This window comes from Pleurodeles waltl, chromosome 5, assembly GCF_031143425.1.
Source record: "Pleurodeles waltl isolate 20211129_DDA chromosome 5, aPleWal1.hap1.20221129, whole genome shotgun sequence".
Lineage (NCBI taxonomy): Eukaryota > Metazoa > Chordata > Amphibia > Caudata > Salamandridae > Pleurodeles > Pleurodeles waltl.
This window is the reverse complement of record NC_090444.1, coordinates 1648369133-1648392739: the sequence shown is the minus strand read 5'-3', so window position 1 is coordinate 1648392739 and position 23607 is coordinate 1648369133. Positions and strand designations below refer to the sequence as shown.

Below are 23607 nucleotides of genomic sequence, written 5' to 3'. Positions count from 1 at the left end.
GGCTGAAACGTATTATTTGGAATGAAGGGTCCAAAAAGCTGCTCGTTTATTTTTGTGCCTGTTGGAAAATGGGTTATTGGTAAGGGCAGGTAACTACCTACACTTAGCAATAGGCCACTAACCTCCACTTAGGTTTCAATTAATTAAACCCAGCTCTACCATTGGTAGCTTGGCAAACGAGAGACAAGGCTGAACTTAGGTTCTACTGTGTAAAGCATTTAAAACTCACAAAACAGTAAATAAGTAAAACACAATAAATATCAAACACCAATTTATAAAAATAGATTAAATTTTTCTTTAAATTGACACCAAAATGATTAAAACTGGATAAGGGGAACCGAGGACGTGGATTTTTAAAGAATTGTTTTCTAGCACATAGAAGCAAAAAGCGTTCGAAGGGTTTAAAAAAAAAAAAAAAAAGTCACGCTGGAAAGGTACAAAGTCCAGAGTTCAGGCGACCCACGAGGTAACACGGTCACACTTACTTTCAGAGGTGTTTCTTGATTCAGGAAAGTGGTCTGCAGCACCAGCCAAGGGTTCAGAGGATCTGGTTTGCCTCTTAGGATATGGTACTACAGCTTCCACAGTGCACCTCTTCAACTTATGGAGTTGCTTCAAACGTCTCCAAACTTCTGGATCTTCTTCCAGAGGGCCTTTTTGGGTCCTTGAAGTGTCCACAACTTGATCCATGGTTCCAAAAGTTGAGTTGCTCCTTAGGAATTGGGACTACAATTCCCAGAATGCACCTGGTCAGAATCCTCAAATGGCCACTGGATGCTGGTCAGCTGGACTCTTCTTGCAGGACTTTATGCCGGGGACTCTGGGCAGCTCGTTTGTACCTCTAGCAAACAGGGGGTCACTCCTTGAACCAGTTAAAGCCAGGCAAAGTCCTTCTTGTGGTGGAGCCCAAGTGTGCCGCTGGTGCAGTCCTTCAGAGTGCAGTGTCCAGGTGCAGGTGAGGGGTCCAGCAGGGCAGTCCTTCTTCTGACATTCTTCTTTGTTGGGATCTGGTGGGGATCTGAGGTGTGAGTGCAGCTCTGCCATATTTATCCTTGCTCCTGGGTGAAAAACGGGGGAGGTCCTGGTTCTCCAATCAGATGCAGGGTCCCTCCCCCTGTGATGACCACTTCCTGGGAAGTGTGGCAAAAATCAATCCAAGGGAGCAACATTCTTCAAAAATCCATCATGGCTGAAACTGATTTTTGGAGGTTGAATCTAGCTGAGCCCACCCACTGGTGTGGCTAAATCTTACATCCCCCCCCCCCCCTCACCTGCCCTCTCCTAATCTAATCAAGAGGCACCTAATTTTCTGAGGTTGCAGGATGTGAGGGAGGTGCTGGGCTACTCCGAATGTCCTTCCCTGCCTTTAAAGACCAGTTTGGCAGCCCTCCCCTCTTCCTGCTTCTCCATCTGCTGAGGGGGCGGTGGGGAGGGTTCTCCTCCCACAGGCGCATTCCTTTGTGTTCAGCCCTGGCTACTTCATACCTCATCATCGCAGCCTGGTCAGGCTGCCAGAGGCTGGCCAATCAGAGCCGCGCATTACAGGGCTGAAGTTGGCAACTTTTTAGGTAGTTTAAAGTTCTTTACCTGAACAATTGTGAGTTGTGGGATTTATTATAACAATTAATTTGATACCAAACGTGAGGTATCTGACACTAAAGGGGACTTTGTTAATTAAAATAAAGTCTCCCTATTTTAGCCTAAGGAGGTTGCTCACTACAATGAGGGAAAAACTCATTTGGTCGTTTTACCTCACCAGGGCTTATGAAACTATTTTTATAAGGTCCCTGCTTATAGTTACATGGTACCCAACCCTAGGGGCACAAAAGGCACAGCTTAGGGATGCCCTGTATGTCAAAATAAGGTAGTGTAAGACTTTGTAAGTACTTTTAATTTCAAAGTTGAATTTACATGTAATTTTAATTTAAAGGCAGCCAGCAAGACAGGCCTCCTTTTAAAAGGACCCTGGGCACCTTAGCAGTGCACCTATGGGTGCACTATCTATGCTGGGGTCCCTAAACCTACATGCCCTTCCATATACTAGGGACTTATAGGTAGGATGACTTAGCCAATTATAATTAGCCTACTTTGCATGCTCATTTTATACAGAGCACAGGCCATGGGAATGGTTGGCAGTACCCAGGGCACCATCTGAGTCAGGAAAACACCAACAAAAAGTGAAAAAATGGGGGCACAAAGTTAGGGGGCCTCTGCAATCAGCCTTGTTTTCTCAGAGTGCCAGATAAGTAAAATACATGTTTTTCTCATGGCTTGCTTTACATTAGGAGGAGTTGTTGACACAATTCTCCACAGAGTTTAAGAAAAACACTAGGATCAACTAAGGGATTCGACTTAAAATTGCAAATTCCTCTTTCTCTTCTTGAGACCACTGTGGACTAGAGCACCTGTCCATGATGAGGATCAGGCCTATAATGAAGCATGCTAACCTTGCATGGTTGAAGGACTGGTCTTTAATTCGAATTTCCATTTGAAAAAGCAATGGAGGGCGACCTGTTCATAACACGCACACTAGGCTAGTGTGGCTTAAATTAAGATAGCCAAGAATATCTATATCTATCTCTGGCAACAGAAAGTGATTCCAAATGCAAGCAAGTGCAGGTTGAGATGGCAGGAATTTTTAGATGGTTTTGAATCTGCCACCTCTTAAGTAAGTTTTGGAGGGAAGTAATTTATGTCTACAATTCATGGAATTTACTGTTGCAAGGTTGAGATATTGGACTCATTTTTTTTATCTTACATACTTGCGTTTAGGAACACTGCAGTTCGAGTTTTTATTTTTCTTAAACCGGTAGATCCAGTAGTCTGCAGGCAAGTGAGAATAGTCGGATCTTTTGTGAGACTGAGACCGATTAATACGGAATTATGTGCTAAAAATAGTTGATCGCTTGTGTAACTGTTCTCTGCTTCTGAGGACGTGTGCTTCGCACCATACTATCCATATTCCATTCTGCCTAAGTGTGCCTTCCTTGTCCCTTTTCGCTTCTTATGTTCCCTCTGATGTTTTGGTTCGATCACAGCTATGGAGCAGCTGAGGGTGCATGGTTTTTGAACGATGTACAAATGTCACCTGTAATCTTAGCTCATACACATTTTTTAAACTTAAATTGAGATGGAATCCGTTACCCTGCCCCCGTATTAGTGTTTAAGATTCAGAGAGATTGTGGTAGGTGGTGTCCGATTAGGCAGCCCAATTTTGCATTTGTTCTTATTTAAAATTTGCCTAAATATCTTCTGACTTAAACGTCCTTCGTCAGAGTCGTTAGAAACAATTTGACAGTTTGGAACAAAATAAGATTCATGGGGAAGAATAATGTGAATCTTTTAATACTGTTTACTGGTTGCTTACTTGTGGTTACACATTCTGCATGAAAGGGCTCAACAATCGTGACCATGGAATGAGCAATGTGTATTCAATGCGCTGCAGGAAATGGGATGTTTCTAATTATGTAACTTTCATTGGCACTCAGTCAAACCTCCAGCATTGGATCCTTTGATTCCTGCGCAAGACACCGTCCCCCACTTCTAACGACTAAAGGAGTTACTTTCAACAGATCGCATTCTTCATTCTCTCTGGTCTGGCTTGACAGCTCTCCTGTCTGCTTAGCCTATGGTTACTATAACTTTAAAATGTACATAGTGGACTTTACTTCTCCTAGAGAAGTATTTCTTGGCCACCTCATGCTATTATCTGTTTGGTGCATCATTCCACCTGCTGTGTATTGCTTGCACTGCAATACATGAGGAACTATTTTACAATGCAGACGTGCACTGAATAATCACCCACTAAATTAAACTCTTTTTAAATGGTGTACCTAATAAATGCATTAGATACAAAAGTTTTTAGTTGATCTTTTTTCGCTGCAACAGCTTTTCTTTGTTTTTAGTCTGGGCTAAAAATGTAAACCAGAGCTATTGACTTTGCCAATGCTTATTTTTTTGTTCTCCTTTTTTTTTTAAACTGTCTTCCAGTTACAGTAACTCAAAGCCAATAGTATATTTTCATGGTTCCAAAAACACTTTTTTCTTCTAATGTGCATAAAGCTAAAAAGGGTTTCCATACTGGTTATAATTGCCTATGTCTGCAAGGAAGCACCCACACAGTTATGATCAAATTATACGCTATGTGGGGCTTAATTTTACATTCATTTTCATGGTCATCTATCTCAGTACCAGATCTATGGTAAAGCACCAGATTGAAATCTTCCATCTACTTGTCCGAATCCCCTGATATTTTATTTTTGGCCGAAACCTGGCCACGGATGAATCTCCTAGGGACAAAGTAGCTGCTCTCTGAGGAGGCTACTACCTAATCCAAACAGACAGACCCACCGGCAAAAGGGGGGGTGGGGAAGCAGATGCTGTAATTACAAAACATCTTGGGTTTTCTATCCTTGCATCATTCGTCATCCCTACAGTCGACTGCCTTTTGATTAAGCTTGATGCTCCAACCTCTTCCATCACGAGCTGTGGTGTATAAACCCCTGGGCCGTATGTGGCACTTCCCACAACTCCTCATAGAATTCATGTCTACCTTAGTCATTGACCACGCCAAAATCCTGTTAATAGGTGACCTTAACTACTGGGCAAATGAGGAAGCTGGTGGGCACTCGGTAAACTGACCGATCTTAGTAGCTTATACCTTGTACAATGTCTTCTCACCCACCTATGCCAAAGTCCAGACTCTAGACTAGGTATGGCCCATTGATCTCTGTGGCCAACCTCAGTCACCCCGTGAATATGGTCTGACCACTACTTAATTAAATTATCACTACCCGTCTTGACCTCTTTGAAGCTTCCCCTATGTCCTGGAATTTTTTTCAGCAGAAATTGGTCCAGAAAATTGCTGAATCTAAATGACGAATCAATTACTCTACTGATAATAAAGGCGTCTTCTCTTTAAACCTTAAAGAATAGAAAAAAAGGAATTTGCCATGTCCATCTTCTTCAACAAAATTCGAAAATCTGTGAATAAGTCCAAGGAAATCTTCAGTATAGTTTCTGAATTGTCTAATCCTGACAGGGTGACCACCCCTAATCTACCTATACAGAATCTATTTGACACTCTTAATTATTTCTTCATTGAGAAGATTAAAACCAAGGATAGCCTTCCGGCTAGTTCCCCCCCCCTCCAAGGTGATAAGCACCGAAGAGAGTAACCAATCTAACTATCTGAATTTCCATCTACCAGCAAGGATTGCCATTGGACCGGTTTTTAAAATTCAAGTCGGGATCTTCAATGACACCTGCTTTCTCTCTTCCCCCACCCCCTGAGAATACTAACCCGTCTTCTCACACTTCATGTCCCACTTATTTCCCTCCCCAGCCAATCCTTAGCTAAGGCATTGTACTGTATACCTTCAAGGAGGCTGTAGTGGTCCTGCTTATAAAGAAAGTCAGCGAGGACCCACTCACCTTGAAAAACTATAGGCCAACTTCACTGCTACCTTTCTTAGCAAAAGTGCTAGAGACACATGTTGCCAGACACCTCCACTTCTTCCTAGAGGAATCTAATTTCCTTGATTTCCCCCATACGGCAGGATTTTGGCCTGACCCCTTAACTAAAGAAGTCATCCGCTCATTCACTGTTCCAGCCCCCCGCAGATAGAACTCCTTCACTCCGGTGATCAAATCACTCCAATTGCATGAGATTCTGGCAACTCCTGAAGACTTGGCTCTTCAGACAAGCCTATGATTAATCCCAGCTAGTAGTGTGTTTGCTTCTGTTACCTAGCAACAAGAAACCGTTGCGGTGTGTGAGCGCTTTACAAAAACTGAGTCCCATAACCTATTGCAACCATGCGGCAGCTGTGTTGAGGTGGTTCCATGTTTCTTTTTATTTTTGTGGCGCATGCTTGCAATAAACTGTAAAATAAATAAAAATAAAGAATGCACCAGTTTTTATTGTCTTTTCGGATGCTTGCTAACAGTTTTGCTATTAAGTACTGTGTACTCACTTTTTTTGTCAAAGTTTAATAATGCTTAATGGCCCTCAGCTGTCTTGGCTCATAGTCTTAACACCCTCTAGATCAGTGGCTCCCAACCTGTGGGCCGGGGACCCCTTGGGGTCCGCGAAGCCTCCTCAGGGGGTCCGCGGCTGCTTAAAAAATTTAATATTAGGTCCCAGCTATCAGTAATGACTCCTTGGGGGTCCCAGTGTTCCAATAATGATTCAGTGGGGGGTCCCCGGGCTCCAGTATTGATAAAATGGGGGTCCACAGAAGTCAAAAGGTTGGGAACCACTGCTCTAGATCCATCAATTCCACCAACCGTTTTTTCACTCGGATAGCATGTGCAGCTGACGAATATAATTCCATCTCCCCTAAAACAGCCCATCGAACTTTCTCCTGTTTGTATAAATAGGTAACCTTTTCAATTGCGGATAGTTTATTTCCTTTAAATGTAAAAACTATTTTATTGTAACCCTCATGTGTTTTCAATCTGTTTAGATCAGTCCGGCACGGTGTTTGAGGTCACGCCTACGTTTGCTGCACAGTGTGGTTACACCATCACAAGAGACTTTTGGGGAAACATTGAGTTTCGTGCCTCGTCATTAAGCTGCTTCTCTCAAATTGTGAGTTGTAAATGTCCGTTATGTCCTATATTCAACTGTTAGTAAAAAAAAATATAGCTTGATCTATAACTGGCTTGCATAAAACCATTTAAACATGTTATTGTGGGTTTTACTTTCCTACCACTCCATCCACACTTACCCTAACCTGGGACAGCATCTCACTCCTGGAGCCATTTAACTACCTCTCCGATTTTGCATTTTAAGTGTAATTTCTTTGTCTTCCCGTTTTACTTCAAACGGAATCCTGGGCCTTTTCATATCCATACTCTGAATTAATTTTGCCTCGTAGTTTCCTAGCACTTTTCAGCCAGTTTGCCATGTTTCTAACGCCAATTAGACCTATATTCCCTGGTTGTTTGCCCGGGTGGGTGCATGTCGGGTTTGAGATCCTGAAGTAGTGCTTGCTTAGCCTCTCCGTGTGTATCATCATCTGAGCTGTTGTTAAATCTGCAAGTAAACGTATGATCTATGTCGGCGTCTGTGGGGATGTTTTCTGTAGACAGAGAAGAAAGAAATTAAATGTATTGGCTTAAAAAAATATATATATAGATATTCCTTTCCTTTAGACTTGTGTGTTAGGAAACATGGTCTACACATGGAGCATACTTTTGATTTATAAACCCAAACTGGTTTAGGTGCCACGCGTAACAATACGCCACTTGCTGGTTGTCTTAATTTATTCCACTGATTTTTATGAGGTTGTTGCCAATGGGCAATACATTTTATCTGCCTGCTGTTATGTCACTTTTTTTAATTTTTTATTATTAACCTTGCTCCAATTACAACGGCGAGCTTGTTTTACCAATTGTACGCGAGCCACATTTTGTAGTTCCAAGACTTTTATTATTGGGCAGCGTATCTGTGGGTAAATAGAAGACCCTTATCAAAGATTAGTTAAATGTTAATTCTTTCGATAGATTTTTCCTTATCTGGATTGTGATGCAGACTGTCACGCATTTTTTCTTTGTTTGGCCCATTACATCCTTGAATTACAAAGTAAAGCGATTTTGGAGCTCAGTTGTGAGAGTAATGCCAGTACAGTTATCGCAAAATGCAAAACTAATTTCTCGCAATAACGTCAGCCTTTTTTCTGCAGGATGACACCAGCTTTTCTATGAATGTGACCATTGATATTTCTTTGACCCCGGATATGGTGTCTGCAGTAACCTATAGAAAGAAAATAATGTGCCCTATCTATCCGTGGAATGCCAGAGAAATTATCTGTGAAACAAACTATATGGAAGTAAGTGCAGAATGTACCGTCTTTATATTCACGGGTGCGGAACCATGTTTTCAGAACTGACAAAGTAATGTAACTTAATTCTGTCTGGAGGGCCACGTTCCCTATAGTTATGCCATCTGCATTGTGCATATGAAATATGGAGGACTGCAGCAGGTGCCTTGGTTGAGCACTTGGCAAGCCACGTGTTTGGGAGTCCGGGAGGGAATAATCTCCAAGAAGGAAGAGGTAAGAGCCAACGTGGTAACTTGGTCCTGGACAGCCTAGGCCGCATTTTGTTGTGGCAACTGTTGTGTAGCAGGAAGGTCTTCCGGCCACGGGGCAGTCTGGCTGGAGCACCAACCTCTGGCAAGAGATTCAATCCCAAGACTGGTTTCTCCTGAATGTTCAAGCATCCTGCTAGATTGGACGTTTCTTGGTTAGTTGCTGCCTTCTTACCCACCCAATCCTCGTGTAATGGAGGATTCTGAAGGTGCATTAGGGTAGAGATGTGTGAGGCAAGACCCAGGCAAAGTGCCATAGGGGCACTGATGGGTCAGGCAATATCTAAGAATTCGGAGGTTCCAAGTAATGTTGACGGCTACAGTAACAATGTTGGCGCATAAGGAAAATCTACCCTAGCCTTACTGTACCCTTAACTAACAGCCGAGGCTGATCTGGTTGCAGGTGATGTAAGCATCCCACCAAGGAAGAGCACACGTGACCAGATGACTGACTTCATCCATATTCCTTCAGTTACTTGGGCACTGCATATGTGAACCAATTCATCAGAAGTTAAGAATCTGGCATGGTCCTCTGTGGCCATCATAGATGAGAAACATGAAATATTAGCTGACTTTGCAAGCAAGCCATTGCAACCTCTCCATTTTTCAAACTTGGATAATTCAAGGCAGCAACCTGCAACTCCAAAACTGCAAGTTTTCTTCCTTCAAAACGGAACCTTTTAAATAAATTTCACCCAAGTGAAACATGTATGCCGACTTTTAAATCTCCAATTGTTCCTTGGCATTGGTGATGGTGTGGATGGGAGTCTGGTGTTACCAGTGCACAAGTCTTGCATGCTGAGAGACCTCACTGGATGGCAGTCTGACAATACCAACAGAGGCTCCATGCTCGCCTTAGTAAATCCTACCAGCCAGAAGAGTTTATGGCTGAAGGACAAAACAGTCACCGTTCTTTGCCAGGTGGTATGTCGACTGCGGCGTTTACAACCTGTGTGTTGGATGAGGTGTAACATCAGTGGATGCAGCAAGACCTTGATTCGTTGTCACTGTGAAATTAATATCACAAGATTATCCATGAGGTTGCATAGGTGCACATTATTCCTATTATCTCTTCTGAAATACTTTGCATTTAACCTTCTAGCCTACGTCATACAATGTTTCCCGTTTTGGTATATAATTGTGTATATCTTATGGTCGGCTTCTTGAAGCCAGGCGTATCTTGCCCCTCTCACAAAGGAATTCTCCGACTTTAAGCTACTAATGACTAGAGTTATGGTCCTGTAGGAAGGTAGCACTAACTATTACCATATTGGTGTCTTTATTTTGTACATCTTATTCTTGCTGTTGTCACACACGTTTTTACTAGGTTGGTGTATAATAGATATTAGTTCTTAGTCTTTTTTTCATACTGACTCGGAAGAAATGTTATGTAGAAACTCCTTCACTCTGACAGGACTTATTGATCATTTTAAAGTAAGGTTATGAGGGAGTATAAATGGGACATCTATCCATTTTACCTTCTAGGCACAATAGCCATCCCTTCGTTACCTGGGGGCCAGGAGAACTCTGAATGTGGCAAACGCCATGCATGCAACAAAACCACAAACTGATGTGAACCGTTATTTTTTATTTTTTATCTCCTACCTGCCAAATTTGATTCATGACGTGTCTCAAGGACAGTCTTATAGCATGGTGGTAGGGGTCTGGAAATAAAGCTTCTGATTTATCAATAAACCTCTCTGGCATTTCAGTGCCTGATCTAGAGTTCTTCCCTGAAGACCTTATTTTGCTGGTCACTCGCAGGATTCCAGCTGCCCCTCACTGATTCCCAGCAAGTACAAACCAGTGTCTGCATTCTCAGTCAAAGGATACATTGCCTGGCAGTTCAGGCTGGACATATCCATTCTGAGTAGAATCAAAACTGATGTGCAGCAGTGTGCTTGCCTGTAGTGGCACATTGAGCAAAAAAAGATAGACCAGAATGTGGTCCACAGAAAGTACCAATTGTTGGGACTGGTTTAGACATTCCTCCAATTACTTTTTAGGCCTAGGTTTTGATAGCCAAACAGACCTATCAGTAACAGTAAACTGTGCTTTGCATCGCCTCTTTTCAACCACTGGCTTTCTTCCACTAGCTTCTTCAGTCATTGGCTTGAGAATTTGTCAATCACATCTTCACTTAACCCAGTGAGGTGTTCTTCTCTCACCTAATGCTATTGGCTGTCTGAGAGTATCCTCCTGCTTCTTGAATGCATGCACTCATCTGCACAAGGGATTACTTTACAACTACAGCCCTCTGTCCGCACCTGATGGCTCCATCCTATTTCAGGATGGAGCCGTTTCTGCAAGTCAATTGGCTTCCCAATGCAGGTTTGTCTTTTTTCTCAACACCATTAGAATCTTGTCATCTTTTACCTCTCAGTCTGCACCTTCCATCACTAGATTGTAGATTAGTGCTCCATCTCAGTGACCACCTACACTCTGGAATACTTCTAAGCAACGTGTATCAGATAAGTCTAAACCCCAGTGTTGGAGCTATCCTTTCCTTTGGCCTTAACTGCTCATTACAGAAAGAAGACTTAATCACTTGATAACCTGGTAACCGAGGGGGGTAGCCAGAAAAATAAAAATACCCCCCACTTTTACCCAAGGCCTTGATGGCACCAGCAAGCAAACCAAACGAACCTGAACCTCCCTAGAAGAGCTCAGTAGTTTTGGCCATTCAAGCATCTATCCATTCATCCTTCCATCACCCCCTGATAGCCAACATTTTATTTGTGCTTTGTCATCCTTTCATCCATCATTTGGTCTTCTATCCATCCATACTTTGTCATCCACTCTTTCACCCACATATGCATCCTTTCACCTATCCATGCGTTCACTACCCCGCGCATTTTTTCCTATCCACCCACCCCCCTACCCATCCACACTCACATCCTTTCACACCAATCCTTTCTCTCATTCACTCATATTTTCAATTTTACCCATCCTTCCATTTAACTGTCATTCACTCTTCTATCAATTCCTTTCTTTAGCATTAATTATGAGCATTTGTCTGCGAAGCTGCAGATAGAAGATGCCAATAAATAACCCCACCCCACTGTAGCTGCATGAATCCATGAAATCTCTACGCAGTGGTAATGTCTACACAGTGACATTGTCTCCCCATTTATCACCAACCCTGAAATCTGAGCAGTTCTAAACCCACAAGAATCTGTTCCTCCTATAACTCCAGAACATTTCTAGCAACTCCTTGTCTGAGATATTGATTTGTCAAAACCTCAAAATGAAGGCACTGCGAGTGCTAGGCAGCATCTTTTCTCAAGACCCACTCCTATGCAGAGACCCTGCTCGATAACCACTCGCCAGCCTTTCCAGTCACATTTTATTCCACCCCAAGCCCTGCCCCATCCTCAACAGACTTCTACAATTTCTCACTTGGATCACCTGATTTCTCTCCAACTCAATACAGATTAAAAAACAAAAAAAATAACTCCAGGCTTCAGATTCCTTCTTAGTCACAATCTACAGTAGCTTACTTAGTAGACACAGCAACACTCACATCCTTCCTTCACTCCCAAGCACCTGCTACACAAATCAAAGCTCACTAAATTGACTACATTCGTCACACCTTCAAGAATACTTTCACAACAAAATGAAAATTGTGCTTGGATCAATACCTTCTGCAGTAGGAATATGCTATCCGTATACAGGCTTTGCCCCAGAACCCACACTTGCACCTTCACCACCACAGTGAATTATCGAAGTAAAAAGGCTTGTATAGTTGAACTTGTGGAAAAGATTATATCCCAAGCCTGCCTGCCAACAAGAAGACTTCATCTCCCCTAACACCTAGTTTCTGCACTCAAAAAGGGAAAAAAAAAACTGGAGAGCACCATCCAGTCCTGAAACAATCACACTGTACAGTCAATGTCTTCCCTCTCTGCAGGTTACTACATAGATACATTTTCCTTCCTACGCTGCATGCAAAACCAAATGAACATTCATGCATGTTAATCAACCCACAATCTGTGTCCAGTGATGCAATTGTCATGTATTCTCCTCCCCACGAAGAGCTAAAATTATTCATAATGGAAACCTGCTTTTGATGATAGCTCTCTAGTTAGATATGTACCATCTTGCTTTGGACAAAATGGTACACAGAGCAGATAAAAAGTAACTTGTATACTTATTACCTAGCTGTCAGCTCCGAAAGCAATGCAGACTGAACTTATGCTGTTTCTCACTTTTTCCCTCCAATTTGTTGATTTCGTAAGGCAGAGGTAGTTTGGTGTAAGTACCCTGCCTTTCTCTGAGAAATGTTTGTACATCAGGGAGTTCCTTGGGGTGGAGGGGGGGGGGGGGGGGGGTAAGGGTGCGATCTAATATAGACTAGCAGTCTCCAAGCCCATCTCCCTTGGATCTCGATCAATCGTTGGTTTCATTTTACTCTATAAACCTGCACATCATCTTAGTGACTTCTTCAATGCATTAGCACCAGATAAGACTAGCATTGACCTTTTTTGCAGGAATAAACCATTTGGATGAAAACCAAGCTAAAATAAATTAAGCACATTCAGTGCACTAAAATATTTTATGGATGCCTGTCTGGATCGTACACTTGCCTACATAAGACAACAGAGTCACTAGTTTGCGAAGTGTGAAAATAAAGGGCCTACTTCAACAGTATCATGACGGGCCCCTTTCAAAAGAAAAATATTTCAAGATGATCCATGAAATGAGCAATAGAACTGCTCCCTACAATACCCTGTTAGGTCACATTGCCTGCAGAACTGAAATTGCCAACATTCTAAATGTAAAAATCAAAATGATCCAAACTTTAAATCAACATTTCCCCAAGCTTACTTGCCCATAACACACTATTAAAGTTGCATCCAATATGGTTCCAACTGTTCTAAAATCCAACCAAATCTTGTGATACCTGAGGTCCCCAAGTTTTTTTTTTTTTTTTCTTCAACTCTACATTTTCAAGGAACTTGACTCTTCTCTTGCCATTGGTCTTGTTCTTATTCATCTTCAACACTTTCTGAAACATTGAAAGTTCCCTCAGAATTCAAGACCCCTGCTTAAAAGCTGCTTTATTAACCTGTGACATACTGACAGCTACAGACTCCCTTACACATCCCATTCTCAACCAAAATCTTACAACTTGTAATCCAAATTTACAAACCACCTTGGACTCCAATAATTTGCTAAATCAAAGGAAACCAAATGCATTTCTACATCATCTAAGCAGATTGCATCGTCCCTGGCATTGTTTATGAATCTTGAAGCTCTCTCTACAAGAGAACCTATATGGTACCTCTAGCCCATTTCTTTTCAAAGTCCCAACCATCTGTCTCCACACAAAGAAATCGGAAGTAAAGCCACTCAACATCCCAAGCTGTTCACCAATCCAGGTGGATGGAAAGGACTTGTCCATGACCTAAGAGTTCAACTACCTAAGCAGTACAATCCGACATGATGGAGGGGCAAGCAGTGACATCAAGAGAAGACTGTAAAATGCCTTCAGGAGCCTTAATGTGTGGATGTCAGATCAGTGAAGCGTCAGCACAAAGCGGTGGCCTTACCAGAGCTGTGTTTTGTCTACACTTTGTATTGGATCAGAATCCTGGCTAGTGATGGAGACATCTTCCACACCAGGAGCCTATGACTAATTAATTCTGTACATTTTTCTAGTCTCAAATCCTCTCCAAATAGGAACTGCTCACCAGATGAGACAAGATGAACACAATCATTATGAGAAAAAGATTGAGATGGATAAGGCACACTGTTGGACCTGGCTTTTTGACAGGGACATCCCCAAACTTTTTGCCTCCTTCCTCCTATTTTTTCTGACCTGCTGTTGTTGGCTTTTGACCTCTGAGCACTTTACCACTGCTAACCAGTGCTAAAGTGCATATGCTCTCTGTGTAAATTGTACTATTGATTGGTTTATCCATGATTGACTATTTAATCTACCTGTAAGTCCCTATTAGAGTGCACTACATGTGCCTAGGGCCTGTAGATTAAATGCTACTAGTGGGCCGGCAGCACTGGTTGTGCCACCCACCTCAGTAGCCCCTTAACCTTGTCTCAGGCCTGCCATTGCAAGGCCTGTGTGTGCAGTTTCACTGCCACTTCGACTTGGCATTTAAAAGTACTTGCCAAGCCTAGAAATCCCCTTTTTCTACATATGTCATCCCTAATGTGTGCCCTAGGTAACCCCTAGAGCAGGGTGCTGTGTAGGTAAAAGGCAGGACATGTACCTGTGTAGTTATATGTCCTGGTAGTGTAAAACTCCTAAATTCGTTTTTACACTACTGTGAGGCCTGCTCCCTTCATAGGCTAACATTGGGGCTGCCCTCATACACTGTTGAAGTGGCAGCTGCTGATCTGAAAGGAGCAGGAAGGTCATATTTGGTATGGCCAGAATGGTAATATAAAATCCTGCTGACTGGTGAAGTCGGATTTAATATTACTATTCTAGAAATGCCACTTTTAGAAAGTGAGCATTTCTTTGCACTAAAAACTTGTTGTGCCCTTCAATCCACGTCTGGCTAGGTTTAGTTGACAGCTCCTTGTGCATTCACTCAGACACACCCCAAACACAGGGTACTCCGCCTCACTTGCATACATCTGCATTTTGAATGGGTCTTCCTGGGCTGGGAGGGTGGAGGGCCTGCCCTCACACAAAGGACTGCCACACCCCCTACTGGGACTCTGGCAGACAGGATTGAACTGAAAGGGAACTTGGTGCATTTCTTAGAGACTCTTTGAAGTCACCCCCACTTCAAAGGCACAACTTAGTATAAAACAGGGCCTCTGCCCTACCTCATCAGACACTTGCTGGAGAAGAAACCTGAACCAGAAACTACATCCTGCCAAGAAGAACTGCCTGGCTGCTCAAAGGACTCACCTGTCTGCTTTCTCCAAAGGACTGCTGTCTTGCTGTTGCCCTGCTGCCTTGCTGAACTCTTGTCTGGCTGTGAAAGTGCTCTCCAAGGGCTTGGATAGAGCTTGCCTCCTGTTCCTTGAAGTCTCAGGACCAAAAAGACTTCTTCCTTTCACGTGGACGCTCCGTGCGCCGAAAATTTCGACGCACAGCTTGTTTCGCGGCGAGAAAAACGCCGCACACCGACGCTGATCAACGCGACGCCCTCGGGACGATCGAGACTTCGACGCACAACCTCGCAAGGACAAAGCCGCCCGACTTCCAAGGAGAAATCGACGCGACGCCTACCGTGAGTGCGAAACTTTGACGCACGGCCTCGCAAGGACAACGCCGCCCGACTTCCAAGGAGAAATCGACGCCTGCCGTGAGACCAAAATTTCGACGCACGGCCTCGCAAGGTCAACGCCGCCCGACTTCCAAGGAGAAATCAACGCGACGCCTACCGTGAGATCGAAACTTCGACGCGCAGCCCCGCAGAACGACGCGCAGCCGGAAAATAAGCAGGAGAATCCACGCACAGACCCGGGACATCTGGTAATCCTCGCGGTCCACAAAAAGAGACTGTCTGCGCGCCGGAAAACGACGCCCGACTTCCCCGCGTGGAAAAGAACGACGCAAGTCTGTGTGTGCTGAGCGGAAAACGACGCACACACCCCTTTTTCCACGCATCTCTTCTCCTGTGGCCCTCTGAGGAGATTTCCCACCAGAAACCAGGTACTCTGTGCTTGAAAGACACTTTATTGCTATTTAAAGACTTAAAGACTCTTAATATCACTTTTCAGTGATATCTTTACAAATTCGTATTGCAACTTTGATCGTTTTGACCTACAATTATCCAGATAAATATTCTATATTTTTCTAAACACTGTGTGGTGTATTTTTGTGGTGTTATACTATGGTGTTGTATGATTTATTGCACAAATGCTTTACACATTGCCTTCTAAGTTAAGCCTGACTGCTCGTGCCAAGCTACCGGAGGGTGAGCACAGGCTGATTTTGGATTGTGTGTGACTTACCCTGACTAGAGTGAGGGTTCTTGCTTGGACAGAGGGCAACCTATCTGCCAACCAAAAACCCCATTTCTAACACACACCATCAGAAAAGAGCAGAACTACATCGGAACAGCTCTCTCCTGGACCCCAGAAGGCAAACTAAAGAGATGCAGGCCAAAGAACTAGGGGCAGACCGTGGAAACAAATATGAAGATCCTGAACCACAGCTGTGGCACTGTACAGAAACTTGCCCAAGACAGACAGAAGTGGAGGTCCTTCATTTGCTACTATACATGCCAGTTGGCATAACGGGTAGTTTTTAAGTACTCTTCTCGTCCCCCTTAATCTACATATTAATCCGCACCCAAGCAGCTCTTATCCTCTTTTGGATACACAGATAAACACTATGCTGGTTACTTCCAAGCAAATATGAAATTAGAGAAGGTAAGTTCAAATCAACCTGTGTGGAAATAATACTTTCTTAAAATAGAATGGTGGCTGGCTCAAAACCACCTCAAGCTTGACTGAAGATCAGACCGATCTAATAATATACAGCAACTCAACTGTGCTTGCAAAATTAGTGAGTAGCCCATTTCCCTTCCAAAATACAGAGCACTGTGGCAAAGTTAAGGTATTCAAACCCTGCAACCTCAAACTTCAAAATTACTGGTAATGCTTGAAGAGTCAATGCAGGGATATTGTCTAGTTGTCTGTTCCCCTCTGTGCTGGTTTCCTCCTCTATGCTGGCTTTCCGTTGTTCTTGTCCTTTGAATCCTTATTTTATTCCCAAAATAATACACAAATCTTGACTTGAATTGTGGCAAACCAAATGAATTACCTACCTAAAAATCTGAAATCGCTGTCTGGACAGTTTTTTTTTTTTTTTTTTTTTTTTCTTTCTCCAGTTACTAGAATTGGGTTGTAGGATAATGTTTCATTAAAGCTACTAAATGCTAACGCTTCATTCTGAAACGCATCCGGAATCTTAAAGGTTGTTCTACTAATTGCAAAACTAGACTCTGTCCTGAAAGAACTGGTCTCCCAAGTAGGTAGCAAAGCAAATGTAACTTGTGCAAGGATGCAACGTTTTCAGTTGGTTTGTGTAACACTTTGATGTTTTCAGTCTGCTTCGACTGTTTTCAGTCTCATTGTGAAATGCTGAGTGCCACTTTACTGTGCAAATTGTCATTGATACCCATCATAGCTATTTAACAAAATTGTAGTATAAATTTCCACTAACAGTACAATTCGTGGCCTTCACTGGAAGCATTGCCCAAAGCAATATAATTACTGCTCCCAAGAGGATCAGCCCCAACAGCAGCGGAAATGTCCACTGGCAGTGCGTTCACCCGGAAGCATTACCCTTAACACCCCAAATGATTGCTGTGTAGCCTATCTCAGTATTTTGACTACTGTGCTCCCTCCAGATCTCCTGTCGTCATTTCCTTCTTCACTAACATCACTCACTATCTTAGTTGCCTTGACCGCACCGACTGGCTTTCCGTTTAATAGCCGCTCTTTAGAAGTATTGGATAGAAGCAAGTGCACAGGCGTGTGGGGCACAGTGCAGAGGAGAAGCCATTGGTGTGCAAGACCGCATACGCCATCATGTGTTTTTGTGTGCATTCTAAAGGTCTACAAGTAGAGTGGCATAGTGACCCTGGTAAGATGCCAAGTAGCACTAGGCAGGCAGTGCTGGAGGACCACCCTTTGCACGCTGTTGTTTTATCAAAGGATACTGAAGTAAGGTGTTCATGTCCAAGAGTATACCTGCAACATGTAGGGTTTGAAACTGCCGCAATCGAGCACTTCAAAATAGGGGTTAGATCAAGTAACGTGTCATGTACATCCAACACTGTACAAAATAGGCTGTACAGTGAACCCTCATTGTGCTTAAACCAGTACTTAGAAAGTAGTAAAGAGAGAGACAAACATACACCGGACGCTTCTCAGAAATAAAGGCAGAGATGCGTCCGCTGATTGGAGCTCTCACCAGCGCTCTAATGACATGCACAGCATAAACATGCAACAGAGCTGTGCGCTGCCGCCTGTCACAGCATCAGCATAACCCTATTTGTGGTCTCCACTTAGTTCCATCATCACTACTACAAACACCATTGAGTAAGTGGAAATATTCAACTTTTCTGTAAATCATTGCTCGAGAACACTGTTCAGATATTTAGAGGATGGACTATCCAGTTTCTATATTCTGCATATCCTCTTTGAGATGCTACAAAAGCACACCACATTAAATGAAACCGCCCACCCATTCATTAACTATGACAAACCAAAATGTAAATATCTCCAAAGGTCACACCAACATTGCAAAAAAAATCTAAACATCATACACCAAAATGAGTGATAGTGCAACTTTTTACACAACCGTACTGAGTTTAGACTGGTACTAAATGGGTAAAATGCTAACTTAAGACTTAGACATGCAGTCCATGATGCCCTCTAGGTTCATAGCTGCTTCCAATATCATACCACCACAGCTGGACGAATAAACGCCTCCAAATTATCCATGAGACCACTGGGGATCCTTCATATGTAAATCCAAGGTTCGTTCATGCCGGGCTAGAAAAACCTTACTGTGATCTAATTGGACCAAAAGGCGCACTATACAGTACTACAGGCTGGCCCACACTTGGGTGTGCAGCGTCATGTATCCCCTAGATACTACAGCGATGCAAGGCCATGCTAAGGGCAAACTGTATGACCTGCATATCAGCCACCCCTGGAATTTTGAAGAGTTGTCGATGATTAGTCCTCTTTGGATTGTGAATACATTCAAGCAACGCCTGTTGGGCCTGTACTTTTGTTCTCGGAAAGACTACGTTAAGTTTGAGTGAGCAGAACTAGTTAGTAGAAAAGATTTGTACACCGACATCCATTTACAATGTACTCATTATACGACTGTACGATCATTTACAGTTCTTGGATTGTGTACAGCTCCCATCGTGTAGATTTGTTGTACATTTAATGAATTACAGCTAGTTTCTTCAAATGGAGAACCATTCGAGACCTATGGAATTGGCATGGTTTGAATTGTATCTTAAGATTTTTTTTCTTCTATACGTTATGAACTTTGGGCATTTAAGTTTGATGTGCAAGATGTCGGCATGGATACGATTTTGTGATGAGTGGGCTCTGCACTGAATAAATCCTCAAATGACGTCACAACCAACTGCTTTGCTTTTTGGTTCACCTTTTTAAAACTTGAATAAGGCCTTTTACATACAAACTGTTTTCAATCTTGTTTCAACTAATGGAGGTGGTATTCTGTCAGTTGCCCTCAAATATATAAAATATACAAGAAAACAAACGGTAGGACCTGCATAGGTAAGGTGAAATAAGTGTCTAGTAAGTACTGATCAGTTTTGTGCTGATAGTTGATCAGTGGTGCCATTTGTGGTGTCTGATCTATGCTTCCTTTCTAGGTGTCTGTTAAGAGAAGCATTCCTTTGGCTTCGGAGAGCTACGTACAAGATCAGCCAGAGGACTGGGCTGCAGCTTTTCCAGATGTGAGTTAAATATGCATTACATTTTGCTGATGATGCAACTCCCTTCTCTATATACTTGTGAACTCTGAAGCCCTTGGAGGTACCTGCATAATCTGTAATCCAACATTACACTTCAAGTTATGATCATAACAGTGTTCCATCGTGATGATGAAATTAAATTCTAAAGGCGCACAACTTTGTTGCAATGTCTGAATGTTTTAGGTAGGTTACTGGTGCTACACACTAGCGTACATGTCCTTTGTGTTCTCAGGCAGTGGCCGGTAATGGGTCTGTCTGGCAGATTATATTCCACCTCCCATCTGGAAGGAAAGCCATGCTTTTGAGTGCCGCACAAGATGCTGGTTACGGAATCCGCACCACCGACTCTCGGATTGTGCTGCGAGCTGCTTACAATGCATCAGAGGCATCTACAGGGAGCGTAAGTATTGCAGAGCTCAATTGCTAATTTTTTTAAGTTTACGACAAGTACTAACTAAAAGGAGGCAACCCACAGAAGTTAACCCTACTGGCCCTCACACAGTCGTGAGGTGGTGTGCTTGGCTGATAGTGTCACTTAGTTACTTCACACAATCCAAATTTTATACAAAGGTGACCCGAAGCCCTAACCGGGAGCTGTTGTACTAGAAGTCTTCGGGCAGGATGAGCAGCCTTAAATCTTCACACTGCTTCCTCTCGAAGTGAGTGGGATGACTTTTGGGAGGTCGGTGCTTAATAAGCCCCTTTGTAAAAGCAGCTCTTGCCTGAGGTAGACCTTGCTTTTTATCTGTAAAAGATAAATACAAAAAGTTTAAAAAAAAAAACTTTGGATTTGAAAACCTTTTGCTTTTAAAATAGCATAGAAAATAGGCACGGATGTAGTAATGGTTGTATTTTTTTTTTTTTTTTTGAAGTTTGGTGGTGTTGACTTCTCTGTTTTGAGATCCACTTCATACTTCAAACAGCGCTGGATGATATTTATGGTTGATACAGCAGTAGCCTGCCCTGTGGGTGAGTGAAATCCTCTTCGTTGTGCAGTCATCATTAGTTGTATTGCAGGATTTTAGACCACTCTAAAGTAGTTGCTGTTGTCCTCTTTCCCAACACCGTTTTCAGATGGCCTGAAGTATACAGATGATGCTATCTTGTGGAGTCTTCCTAGACAAAGTCTGATTAGACCTCTTATGGCTGGCGCAAACGATGTCCAGATGAGCAGTGGTGCCTTTGGGATCAACTTGCAGAAACTGAGTGCTGGAGATGTTCGCAACAACTATGTGATCCAAAATGACAGTCGGGCTACAACGATCCAGATCCCCTTGGGTGCACCAAGTGGCTATTATAAGGTGAGGAACCTGATTTTTATGTAATGGACATTCATGTTTAACCACTATGTAATTTGTGACAACCTTGTACTTCGGTTTTCACTCTGTTTATTCAGTGAGGTATTTCTGCATGATGCATACAGAGCAGTCATACTATTTGTTCTTGAAGGATCATTGTCCACGATTCTGAACTAGATGCATAATATCTCGTCTGTTTTGAACCTACCAAATTGAGCATAACCGCCCAACTGACTAGAGTGCTGCCCCAGGTCAAACATTTGAAAACTGGCATAGATCAGTTGTTCAAAGTAGTTGAGTGTTACCATTGAGTTTGATTTAAAAAAAAAAAAAAAAAAAATCTATAAAATATTAAGTTGCAATGGATTAATGTTGGATCCTGCTGTGATGTCTACATACCTTCTCCTACATAACTCCTGAAGTGTATGCTCTCTATTCTGGCTTTCAACTTTTGCTTGTGTCAAACTACTGGATAAATGGTCTATGAACTTGTAAATCTGCCCCTCTTCTTCAGACTCACAAAATTTGTCCTGACATGAGATTTGGAAGAGTCCCATGGTTTTGATGCATTTCTTCCCATTAAAGGACTATAGTATTGTCCTATCTATTACAGGATGATTTACCAGCATTGAGCACGTTCTTTACTGATGCGGTTTCTTCTTGTGTCCATTCACGTACCAGCCAATTGGTGGTTTGAAAAATGTGATTCTTTCCTGATACAATAAATAGCTTAAATACTGTTATGACATGGCTGGACTGTTTTTTCTTGTGTATACACATAATTCAGTCACCTTTGTAGTGTTCTTCCTACTGCAACACCGTGCATTTTATTTATTGAAGAGATGACAGCAGTTCAGACGCCACGCCCATGGTACCTGATGTGGCTGTGCACAGAGTATTCTACTAATTTGGATGGGTTCCTTAATGTTGCATCTACACTGCCAGGTGGGATGAAAGTCTGCCTTTTGAAGACCTAACCTTCTACTGATGGGAAGTGGGAGAAGTCTGAAAGACAAGGGGGTGTAGAAATGGGAAGGACGACTTAAAGGAAACAGGGGTTCTGGTCTAGAATATTTAATTTCAGAGAGGAGGAAGGATCCCATCAACAGCAGCTCCTCCTCTAAGGCAGAGGAGCGTCACCCCACTGCATTCAGTAAAAGGAAAAATAAAATAGCGCTAATATGTTATTAACCTGACAGCCAGATTAGCGTGGGGTGGGTGGGGCCGGGCTACAGGGGGCACGAGGAGAGCTGGAGGAGTGGTATGTGTACCATAAGTGCTCATGTCTATTGAGCCGGCCACACAGATATGCGCACTTTGCATTTCTCCACCCAGCTGTATTGCACAGCAGGGAGGAGAAAGTGCACAGGTCTTCACTCCTGTGTTATTGCCGAACCAGGCTGCTCACACCAATCACGACACTGCTGTCATTCTGGGCTGCCAGGAAGAGGACTGGTCTCTCCTCAATGTGTCTCTTAAAGGAGCAGGTAAGTGGGTGTGTTGTGTTGTGTTGTGTGTGTGTTTTTTTTTTTTTGTTTTGTTTTTTATACCCCCACCTGCCTCAGTATCCTATTAGATGAGTAACGAAATACCTTGCTATGGCAAAAAAGGTTTGCGGACATACCGGGGCATAACAGTGTTTCCCAGCGCTCCATGTCTTAAGTATTTAAGTAGCTCCAAAACTTTAGTCCTGTCCCATCACAATGGACCCCTCGTTAGTGTAATTATTGCCTCAAACACTTGCAAACTGGAAGGCGTAAGGAGCCTCTTTGTCCTCTATCACATCTGCTGTCTGCGCTGAGGCTGCCGGTGGACTGTGACTGGAGACGTGACTACGAAAAGGGACATTTTCTCACAACTGTCTTCTGCTTTCCTTCAAATGGAGGTAGATGACTTTGTTGGGTACAGCCTCCCGTGTGCTTACTTGAAAGAGTAGAGATTGGTCATTCAAAGTCAAGTCAGCTGCTTTTACGAGGGCAAGAGTCTAGGGTATGTCGTGTTAAAGGATGTTTGAAACTAGACTCCAGCCTATCGGAGGCTTGTCCTTCTGTAATGGACGACTCAAACTGAATCCAATTCTTATAACCATGAGATGTCCAAGTAGCCAGATCAAAACAATTAACTGCTACTCTGATTGTAAATCATTGTGTAATTTTAACTTTTCATTATAAGACAACCTCTTGTTATAACATATTAATATAGCGATAAGCAATGAAGCAAATAAATATTTGTCTAGTAATGTAGGCACAATGTTTAATTTTCAGAGTCATGTGATAAATGGGGAATACAGTATAACCTACAGTGTCAACATATTTTTGCAAAATGAGTGGACCGATGACAAGTGGGGGCAGACCAGGCAAACCATTATAAAAGACATTACTACTCCATTCAAGCCATATCCACCCATCGTAATTAATGGTAAGTAGTGCAGCTCAGTTATGCAATCTACCCTTGAAGCGACTGAGGTCATTTTCTAATGTTTCTTTCTTTTAACAGAGACCATTCCAGCAACCAGGATGTTCAGTGTGACCGTAGGGGTATTTCTTCAAGATGTTAATCTTGTATTTATTACCATTGGTTCTATGAAACTAACTCCAGCTGAAGCTAACGCAAGAGGTTACTTGATCTCTAAGCTCCAACATCCAGACGGAAGATTTAGTTACAGAGTGAATGTCCCCTTTGATGACCCCAATGTCGACAAGAAGGTGAGCTTAAAGACGATAGGTCTTGTTTGTATCAAATAGACAACTTTGTCACATTGTTA

General features: G+C 42.7%; 1 protein-coding gene across 1 annotated transcript in view; it reads left to right on the top strand.

Moving 5' to 3' along the window:
* LOC138296642 (uncharacterized) overlaps positions 1 to 23607 on the top strand; it is a 140504-nt gene that overhangs the window by 30631 nt on the left and 86266 nt on the right. The window contains exons 4-11 of the mRNA XM_069235976.1: positions 6468 to 6592; positions 7689 to 7835; positions 19444 to 19527; positions 19778 to 19945; positions 20418 to 20514; positions 20620 to 20846; positions 23108 to 23261; positions 23340 to 23548. Coding sequence (XP_069092077.1) covers positions 6468 to 6592; positions 7689 to 7835; positions 19444 to 19527; positions 19778 to 19945; positions 20418 to 20514; positions 20620 to 20846; positions 23108 to 23261; positions 23340 to 23548 — 1211 coding nt within the window. The remainder of the gene's footprint in view (positions 1 to 6467; positions 6593 to 7688; positions 7836 to 19443; positions 19528 to 19777; positions 19946 to 20417; positions 20515 to 20619; positions 20847 to 23107; positions 23262 to 23339; positions 23549 to 23607) is intronic.